Source organism: Monodelphis domestica, chromosome 4 (genome assembly GCF_027887165.1).
Source record: "Monodelphis domestica isolate mMonDom1 chromosome 4, mMonDom1.pri, whole genome shotgun sequence".
Classification (NCBI taxonomy): Eukaryota; Metazoa; Chordata; class Mammalia; order Didelphimorphia; family Didelphidae; genus Monodelphis; species Monodelphis domestica.
The window spans coordinates 320,025,400-320,036,343 of record NC_077230.1 but is presented as its reverse complement, the minus strand read 5'-3'; the positions used below and the strand labels follow the sequence as shown (position 1 = coordinate 320,036,343).

General features: G+C 38.0%; 1 protein-coding gene across 2 annotated transcripts in view; it reads left to right on the top strand.

Annotated features, from left to right (window-relative positions):
• The first annotated feature begins 1,222 nt into the window (after positions 1-1,222).
• Positions 1,223-10,944, top strand: part of CDADC1 (cytidine and dCMP deaminase domain containing 1) — a 63,629-nt gene continuing 53,907 nt past the window's right edge. The window contains exons 1-2 of one of the 2 annotated variants that reach the window (XM_007495415.2): positions 1,223-1,449; positions 2,431-2,525. In XM_007495415.2, coding sequence (XP_007495477.1) covers positions 1,368-1,449; positions 2,431-2,525 — 177 coding nt within the window. In that variant the 5' untranslated portion in view covers positions 1,223-1,367. The remainder of the gene's footprint in view (positions 1,450-2,430; positions 2,526-10,944) is intronic. The other variant, XM_001378681.3, reaches the window with a different exon arrangement.

Sequence of the window (10,944 nt, the reverse complement as noted above, 5' to 3'; positions counted from 1 at the left end):
AATAATTTTATAGACATGGATTTATTAAAGATCTTGCAAAAGTGGAATTGATAGGAATCATTAACTTACTGGGCACAAAAGATGAGGGAGGGGGAAGAGTTAAAAAAATGGGATGTGGGAATTAAAGGAATGGTGAAGCCACTGACAGAAAGAGTGAAGTTGACAGGAGTACATTTAGGGAGATACTAAGTTCAGTTTTGGATGAACTGAATTTGAGGGTCCAGTGGAACAACCAGGTGAAAATGCTCTATAGCCAGGTAAAATAAGGGTCTGGGGCTTACAAGTGAGTTTAGGACTGGGAAGTATAGAAATTCAGAAGTTATCTGTAAAGATGTGTAGATGAAAATTTGAGAGTGAATGATATTACCAGGGGAGAGAATATAAAAAAAGAACAAGGACAAAGGGCAGAATCTTGGTGACACAAATGAGTAGGCAGCAATGAAGATAGCTAAATTAAGAACGTGTGTTACTGGGGAATATACACATATCACAGCCTACATATAGTACTTTTTCAGCCATGTCCAACTCTTCAATACACGACTTGGGGTTTTCTTGGCAAAGATACTGGAGTGGTTTGCCGTTTTCTCCTCCCTTTCCAGATGAAGAAACTGAGGCAAACAGGGTCACGTGACTTGCCCATGCTCATAGGGCTAGAGTGAGGACACATTTGAACTCTGGAAGTTGAGTGCGCCACCTAGCCTCCTCCAGCCTGTGGTACAGCATATGAAATTTCATGTGATGAAGATAAAACTTGTTTAGAACTTTATCCCTCTTCTGCCTTGTCTGGGTCCTGATTGACAGTCATGCCTTAAACATAATCTTATGTACTTCAGGAGTGAAAAATACAGGCATTATTCATTTGCACCAATGTCTTTACTGTGGATTACATTGGTATCTTTGCTTGGATCCCAGCCCTCAGCCTGTGTTCAAATGGTGTCTCCTCAATATAATACCGGGGTGACCTTTAGTCTGACTTCTCAAGCCCAAAATAAGGGGGCTTATAAATATACATACAATGTGTATATCACTATAGAATAAGATATTCTTTTCACCTATGATCTCAGAGCTGAGGACCAAAAAGTGCGGCTGGCTTGGGGGAGAGCGTCCCTTCCTTCTCCTCCTATTCCCTCCTCTCCTCTCCTTTTTCACTCTTTCCACCACCTCCTCCCCTGAAGCCTTTGGCGCCCGGCTTACGCCACAGAGAAGCGCCATGAGTCGAGGGGGCTAGGAGTGACGTCAGCGCCGTGCGCCGCGCCGGCCGTTGCTTTACGGTTGCTGGGAGAAGGTGGAAGGGGGAGCGTGTTGGGGGTCGAGACCATGCCTGACGCTGGGGAGTCCCGCGGGCAGCAGAGACCTCCGGGGTCGGGATGAAAGAAACAGAGCAGATGCAAAATCTGGAGAGCGCGGGGGCTGGGCGGTCAGTGAGCACGCAGACTGGCAGTATGACGGGTGAGTGTCAGAGAGCCTTGACCCTGACCCTGACCTCCGCAGCTCAGGTGTCTTTCCTGTCCTGGCTTTCCCCGGTAGCTTCTCCTTGGTCTTGTGTGGCGCTCTTACCCCCTAGGCCCGTGCCCCGAGCTTCTCACTACCAGGATGGGCCTGAATGGAGACGAGGGAGTCTCTCCCCGCCCCGCCCACCTCTTTGGCTGGGGTTCTCTGCTTGGATCTCCGTTCCTACACTTGGTCTTGCCCCCCCCCCCCCCCCCCCCCCCGCATTCTGGGGACTTCTTGCCGCCTCTTTGTGATAAATACACGGGGTTGCTTGCAGCCCATCCGCTTCTTTGGGCCGGGATTCATTCCCACGCTGACTCCAACTGCAAGCGCTGCAGGATTCAAACCTTGCGCTCCTGGCGCGAGTCTGTGTACTTAGTTTTGTGCTGCCTCTCCGGAGGTGGGGCGCGATAACTTTGGGATGCACCGCTATCTCTAACTAGTACTAACAGTTAGCATTGAAAGGTCTGCAAAGCACTTTTTAAATATGATTTCATTTATCCCCCTGAGGTAGGTGCTATTATTAGCCTCAGGGTCACCTAGCTAGTAAAGTGATTGAGGTCAAATATCAGCTGAACTCTAATTGATTTTCCTGATGTAGCTCTGTATTTTACCATGGGAACATTGAATGAGTCTTCAAAGTTTTGATAAGCTAAAGAATGCTTGTAGTATTTTTGAGGCAGCTAGGTGGAGTAGGGAATAGAGTGCTGGGTCTGAAGTCAGGAAGACCAAAATTCAAATGTGGCTAAAGACATTTACTAACTGTATGACCCTGGGCAAATCACTTAACCCTATTTGCTTCAGTTTCTTCATTCTGGAATAGGAAATAAACAACTTAAGTGCCTTTGTGGAGAGAATCCCCCATGGGGTCAAGAAGAGTTGAATCAGGACTGAACAACAACAGTAGTATTTTTAAAGTATGTTTTCTATTTTTTGTAGGTCAAATACCAAGACTTTCTAAAGTTAACCTTTTCACTCTGCTCAGTCTCTGGATGGAACTCTTCCCATCTATGGAGAAAAAGCAAAAATTACAGGTAGAGTTCACTTTTCTTTTTATGCCACTTATCTCTCCCTCCCGCCGTCATTGTTCTAATGTGGTCTAAAATTCTAGTCTGGCATTCCAAGACTTTGTAACATTTTAAAAAGAAAGAAAGAAAAAACTTGACCATAAGGTTTGAAAATTGAAAAGCCCCTCAGAGGTGCATTCTGATATTTATTACTCATAAATACAATTGAATATTTTAATGGAAAACTTTTTTAAATATAAAAAGGTGATTTGGGGGCTGCATTGGTATTCAGGAGTTACTTTGACTTTGTGAATTCAGTCCAACATAATTTATCATTTAATTATGAGCTAATTTTGCCCTCATTGGATTGTAAACTCCCTAATGGCAGGGATGATGTGTTACATTACTTTTGAATCTCTGGAAAATGTCAGGCAGTGTTGTGCTTATAGAAGATGATCTAGAAATACTTGATTGATTTGTGCACACTTTCTTCCTTAGGTCAAATTAGATGGAATTAAAACAGTTTAGAAATATATAAGAATGGTTACCACTTTATAAACAAAAAGCCAGCATAGTGAAAAGATAAACATATATTCAGTTCATGCAGATGCATATTGATATTGCCCAGGTTTCTCCCCCCACAGTATTTTTATTTTCTTATTTAACATGTACACTTTTATTTGGACTAGACTTAAGTGAGTGTAAAAGTAAATCTTTCTCTGCTTTCAAAAACTTTCAGAAATCTCATTGAACTCCTAGGGAGACTGTAAAAAGCCTTTATTTGCTTCTGTTTTGGAGCTAGGTGGAAGGACACCATTATGGCTTTAAGGATTAAGATGTGTGTGTTTTTTTTTAAGATTACATAATATACATGTAAGCAATATTACTTCCTTCCTACATCTCCCTTCCTTGACTAGATTTTGTAATTAGCTCCTTTGGTAGAGCAAAGTAGACTTCACAGAGTTACTTCACAAGTAACTCCTTGTAACAGTGCATTACATAGTAGAACTTTAGGGATGTTTTCCTCTAACAGACTGTTCATAACTTTCATTATTCTAGTTTTTAAATCCTGGGTTAGATGTTTTCCAAAACTAAATAAAACCATGCGAAGCTCATCCCTTTTTGAGAATTTCAAATATCATGATTTTTGACAAAAATAAAAGTTAAAAAAACAACATTTCATTTATAATAATAACTAGCACTTATATAACACCTACTAAGTGCCAGTTACTCTGCTAAGTACTTTACAAATATATTTTATCTCATTTGTTCCTCACAACAACTCTGAAAGATAGATACTATTATAATCCCCATTTTATAGATGAGGAAATTGAGCTAGTCAAAGGTAAAGTGAGGGTTACACAGCTAGAAAGTATCTGAGGCTAGATTTGAACTCTTCTTCTTGACTTCAGGTCCAGTGCTTTATCTACTGCTGCACTACCTCACTAGAATGTCCACAGCATTGGCAGTGTTCAACATAGCATCCAGTTTCATCATATACTTACTTGCAGAACCACATCTGATAGAAAGGGTATAGGATGGCCAGAATAGAATAACTAATCCAGAGAGAAGACTTTCTCAGATGAGTGATGGGCAACCTTTTGAGTTTGGCATGTCAAAATTGACCAAAAAATACCAAGCATAACTCGGGTGGTATGTCACTTCAAGAAAAAAAACAAAACACCATAATTTCACAAATTTATGGTTTAAATAGCAAAATAACAAAATGTATAATTGTAATATGTAACTGTATTTAATAAGCCCAAAACTAATTATTTAACTTACCTGCTTAGTGACTTCTTTGTTCATCTGTCAGTCAGTTTCTTTTGTTGGTCTTGATATTATTTAACATGTTTGGGGTGCTGCCAACTAAGTGAGGGGGAAGGGGAATTCTTTAACTAACCTGCCTATTAGTGACTTTTTTGTTGCTGAATTTCATTGGCTAAATCTTCAATTGAAGGTTGGTATTTTGTACACTTCAAGCCCAAGCAAGTGCTACTAAGTTCATCTGTCAACCTGTTTCTTTTGTTGGTTTTGATATTATTTAACGCTGAAAATAATGTCTCACAAAAGTGTGTAGAGGGAAAAATTGTGAGTAAAGCCATCGCTATATTTTTTAGGGTGCTAAAAGTGTCTGGTAATCGGTTCCAGGCACTCCTCCATTGCATGTGGGCCAGTGCTCTCCCCAGTATTCCACAAGCCGGCTCCTCCCCTCCCCACCTGGCTGGCCTGGGGTGCTAGCCAGCCTGTCCATATATAGAAATGCTGATGACTTATGTGGGTTTATTTTGTATCCTGAGACTTTGTTAAAGTTGATTATTTCGACTAGCTTTTTGGTTGATTCTCTAGGACTCTTTAAGTAGACCATCATATCATCTGCAAAGAGTGATAGCTTGGTCTCCTCATTACTTATTTTAATGCCTTCAATTTCTTTTTCTTCTCTAATCACTACAGCTAGTGTTTCTAGTACAATGTTAAATAATAGAGGTGATAATGGGCATCCTTGTTTCACTCCTCATCTTATTGGGAAGGCTTCTAGTTTATCCCCATGCAAATGATGTTTGCTGGTGGTTTTAAATATACACTGTTTATTATTTTTAGGAAAGGCCCTTCTATTCCTACACTTTCTAGTGTTTTCAATAGGAATGGGTGTTGTATTTTGTCAGAGGCTTTTTCTGCATCTATGGAGATAATCATGTGATTTTTGTCAGTTTGCTTGTTAATATGGTCAATTATGTGGATGTTTTTCCCAATATTGAACCATCCTTGCATTCCTGGTATGAATCCTACCTGGTCATAATGAATAACTCTTGTGAAGACTTGCTGGAGTCTTATTGCCAGTATCCTATTTAAGATTTTTGCATCTATATTCATTAAGGAGATGGGTCTATAGTTTTCTTTCTCTGTTTTTGACCTGCCTGGCTTTGGAATCAGTACCATATTTGTGTTTTTAAATGAATTTGGTAGAACTCCTTCTTGGCTTATTCTGTCAAATAGTTTGTTTAATATTGGGATTAGTTGTTCTTTGAATATTTGATAGAATTCCTTTGTGAATCCATCTGGACCTGGGGATTTTTTCTTAGGGACTTCTTTGATGGCTTGTTCAATTTCTTTTTCTTATGGGGCTGTTTAGGTAATCTATTTCTTCCTCTGTTGGTCTAGGCAATTTATATTTTTGTAAATATTCATCCATATCACCTAGATTGCCATATTTGTTGCCATATAATTGGGAATAATAGTTTTTAATGATTGCCTTAATTTCCTCTTCATTAGAGGTGAGGTCTCCCATTTCATCTTGGATACTGTCAATTTGGCTTTCTTCTTTCCTTTTTTTTAAATTAGATTGACCAGTACTTTGTCTATTTTATTTGTTTTTTCAAAGTACCAGCTTCTAGTCTTATTTATTCAATCAATACTTCTTTGACTTTCAATTTTATCAATTTCTCCTTTGATTTTTAGGATCTCTAATTTAGTCTTCATCTGAGGATTTTTAATTTGTTCACTTTCTAGATTTTTAACTCGCATGCCCAATTCATTCACCTCTGCCCTCTCTAGTTTGTTAATATATGAATTCAAGGATATAAATTTCCCCGAGTACTGCTTTGGCTGCATCCCATAGGTTTTGAAAGGATGTCTCATCATTGTCATTTTCTTCAATGAAATTATTAATTGTTTCTATGATTTGTTCTTTAACTGGTTTTGGATAATCGTATTGTTTAATTTCCAATTAATTTTTTATTTACTTCTCCATGTACCCTTACTAATTATTATTTTCATTGCATTGTGATCTGAGAAGGTTGCATTACATTTATTACTTCTGCTCTTTTGCAGTTGTTTGCAATGTTTTTTTTTTGTTTTTAAACATTATTTTATTTGGTCATTTTAATACATTATTCATTGGAAACAGAGATCACTGGGTATCACATGTGTCCTTGTTCCGAACCTATTTCCTTGTTGTTGGTATTTGCATTAGGGTGCTCATTTAGCATCTCTCCTCAATCATGTTGCCTCAAGCCCTGTAATCAACAGTTGCCTTTCCTCTGTGTTTTCACTCCCACAGTTTGTCCTCTGCTTAAGGATAGTGTTTTTTTTTTGACCCAGCCATAGCACTGCTGGGTCTGTACCCCAAAGAGATAATGGACAAAAAGACTTGTACAAAAATATTCATAGTTGCGCTCTTTGTGGTGGCCAAAAACTGGAAAACGAGGGGATGCCCATCAATTGGGGAATGGCTGAACAAACTGTGGTATATGTTGGTGATGGAATACTATTGTGCCAAAAGGAATAATAAAGTGGAGGAGTTCCATGGAGACTGGAACAACCTCAAGGAAGTGATGCAGAGCGAGAGGAGCAGAACCAGGAGAACATTGTACACAGAGACTAATACACTGTGGTATAATCGAATGTAATGGACTTCTCCATTAGTGGCGGTGTAATGTCCCTGAACAACTTGCAGGGATCCAGGAGAAAAAAACACCATTCATAAGCAAAGGATAAACTATGGGAGTGGAAACACCGAGAAAAAGCAACTGCCTGAATACAGAGGTTGAGGGGACATGACAGAGGAGAGACTCTAAATGAACACTCTAATGCAAACACTATCAACAAAGCAATGGGTTCAAATCAAGAAAACATCTAATGCCCAGTAGACTTACGCATCGGCTATGGGGAGTGGGGGGGAGGAAAAGAAAATGATCTATGTCTTTAACGAATAATGCATGGAAATAATCAAATAAAATATATTAAAAAAAGAAGAAAAAAGGATAGTGTTTTTTCTCATAGATCCCTGCAGATTGTTCAAGGACATTGCATTGCCTTTAATGGAGAAGTGCATTACGTTCGATTGTACCACAGTGTCTTAGTCTCTGTGTACAATGTTCTCCTGGCTCTGCTCCTTTCACTCTGCATCACTTCCTGGAGGTTGTTCCAGTCTCCATGGAATTCCTCCACTTTATTATTCCTTTTAGCACAATATTATTCCATCACCAACATATACCTCAATTTGTTCAGCCATTCCCCAATTGAAGGGCATCCCCTCATTTTTCAATTTTTTGCCACCACAATAGAGTGCAGCTATGAATATTCTTGTACATGTCTTTTTCCTTATGATCTCTTTGGGGTACAAGCCCAGCAGGGTATGGCTGGATCAAAGGGCAGATAGTCTTTTATCGTCCTTTGGGCATATTTCCAAATTGCCCTCCAGAATGGTTGGATCAGTTCACAACTCCACCAGCAATGAATTAATGTCCCTACTTTGCCACATCCCCTCCAGCATTCATTACTTTCCTTTGCTGTCATGTTAACCAATCTGCTAGGTGTGAGGTGATACCTCAGAGTTTTTTTGATTTGCATCTCTCTGATTATAAGAGATTTAGAACACTTTTTAATGTGCTTATTAATAGCTTTGATTTCTTTATCTGAAAACTGCCTATTCATGTCCCTTACCCATTTTTCAATTGGAGAATGGCTTGATTTTTTTATACAATTGGTTTAGCTCTTTATAAATTTGAGTAATTAGACCTTTGTCAGAGGTTTTTGTTATGAAGATTGTTTCTCAATTTGTTACTTCCCTTCTAATTTTAGTTACATTGGTTTTGTTTGTACAAAAGCTTTTTAATTTGATGTAGTCAAAGTTATTTATTTTACATTTTGTGACTCAGTTTCTAAGTCTTGCTTGGTTTTAAAATCTTTCCCTTCCCAAAGGTCTAACATGTATTCTATTCTGTGTTCACTTAATTTACTTATAGTTTTCTTCTTTATATTCAAGTCATTCACCCAGTCTGAGTTTATCTTGGTGTAGGGTGTGAGGTGTTGATCCAAACCTAATCTCTCCCACACTGTCTTCCAATTTTCCCAGCAGTTTTTTATCAAATAGTTGGTTTTTGTCCCAAAAGCTGGGGTCTTTGGGTTTGTCATAGACTGTCTTGCTGAAGTCATTTATCCCAAGTGTATTCCACTGATCCTCCCTTCTGTCTCTTAGCCAGTACCAAATTGTTTTGATGACCACTGCTTTATAGTATAGTTTGAGATCTGGGACTGCAAAGCCACCTTCCTTGTATTTTTTTTCCGTTATTTCCCTGGATATCCTTGATCCTTTGTTCTTCCAAATTAACTTTGTTATGGTTTTCTCTAATTCAGTAAAAAAGGTTTTTGGAAGTTCCATGGGTATGGCACTAAATAGATAAGGTTTGGGTAGGATGGTCATTTTTATTATGTTAGCTCATCCCACCCATGAGCAATCAATGTTTTTCCAATTGTTTAGATCTAGTTTTAATTGTGTGGAGAGTGTCTTGAAGTTGTGTTCATATAGTTCCTGTGTTTGTCTGGGGAGATAGATTCCTAAGTATTTTATATTGTCTCGTGTGACTTTAAATGGAATTTCTCTTTCTAATTCTTGCTGCTGTAATGGGTTGGAGATATATAGAAATGCTGATGACTTATGCGGGTTTATTTTGTATCCTGCAACTTTGCTAACGTTGTTGATTATTTCAACTAGCTTTTTGGTTGATTCTCTAGGATTCTTTAAGTAAATCATCATATCATCCGCAAAGAGGGACAGTGTGGCCTCCTCATTGCCAATTTTAATACCTTCAATTTCTTTTTCTTCTCTAATTGCTGCTTCTAGTGTTTCTAGTACAATATTAAATAATAAAGGTGATAATGGGCATCCTTGTTTTACTCCTGATCTTATTGGGAAGGTTTTGAGTTTATCCCCATTGTTTGCAATGTTTTTATGCCCTAATACATGGTCAATTTTTGTGAATGTACCATGTGCTGCTGAAAATAAGGTGTATTCCTTTTTGTCCCTATTTATTTTTCTCCACATATCTACTAACTCTAATTTTTCTAAGATTTCATATTCACTTCTCTTTCTTCTTTCCAAATTATTTTTTGATTTGGTTTATCTAGTTTGTATAGAGGAAGGTTCAGATCTCCCACTAGGAGTTTTTCTATCTATATCATCCTTGAGCTCCACTAGTTTCTCCTTTAGAAATTTGGATGCTATGTCATTTGGTGCATAAATGTTGAGTACTGATATATCCTCATTGTCTTTTCTGCCTTTTATCACGATGTAATTACCTTCCCTATTTCTTTTAATCAGATCTATTTTTACTTTGGCTTTGTCAGATATGATTGCAACTTCTGCCTTTTTATTAGTTGATGCCCAATAGATTTGGCTCCATCCTCTTACTTTCACCCTATGAGTATCTACCTTCCTCATGTGTGTTTCTTGTAGACAGCATATGGTAAAATTTTGGATTCTAATCTATTCTGCTATTCGCTTGCGTTTTATGAGTGAGTTCATTCCGTTCACATTCAGAGTTATGATTACTAGCTGTGTATTTCCCAGCATTTTGATTTCTACTCCTAATCCTGCCTTTTCTTCTTTCATTATTTCCTTCTATACCAATGTTTTTTTAATCAGTCCCCCTAGTTCCCATCCTTATTTTACTTCCTTTTCTACACCCCTCCCTTTTTATCCCCCTCCTTATTTTCTTTGCAGTCTTTCTAAACTACCCCACCACCCTCTCCCTCCCTTGTATTGCTTCTCTCCCCACCAGTCCGTTTGTTACCCTTCTACTTCCCTATAGGGCGCAAATCTATTATCTGCCCCAATGTAATGGATTGTTCTTCCCTTTGGGTCAATTTCAATGCATGTACGAGTTGAGTATTTACTATCTTCAACCTTTATTCTTCCAGTGTATTGATGTTCTCCCCGCTCCCACCATGAGCTTCTTTGTGACCTATAAATTTACCCGCTTTTGATCCTTTTCCTATTTCTTTTAGTATTAATCTCTCTTTTTAGCTCTAGTTGTGTATATATATATGTGTGTGTGTGTGTATGTACACATGTATATGTATTTATGCATACATGTGTATATATGTGTGTGTGTGTGTGTGTGTATATATATATATATATATATATATATATATATATATATATATATATATATATATATATTTATGTCTTGTCATTTCATCCTATACAGTTTGTCACTGTTCCCTCTAAGTGTAATTCTTCTAGCTGCCCAGGTGATAATAACAATTTTTAAGGGTTACCAATGACCTCTTTTCTTATAAGGATACATATCATTTTAACTTATTGGGTCTCTTAAAAAAAGGGGGTTTTTGTTTTGTTTTTCTTTTTCCTCTCTTTCTTAATTACCTTTTGATGATTCTCTTGAGTTCTGTGCTTGGGCATCAAATTTTCTGTTCAGGTCTGGTCTTTTCTTTAAAAATTCTTGGAATTCTTCTATTTTGTTGAATACTTCCCCCCTGTAAGAATATAGTCAGTTTTGCTGGGTAGTTGATTTTGGTTGTAGACCTAGTTCCCTTGCTTTCTGGAATATCATATTCCATGCCTTTCAGTCCTTCAGTGTAGATACAGTTAGATCCTGCATTATCCTCACTGTGACTCCATGGTATCTGAATGACTTCTTGGCAG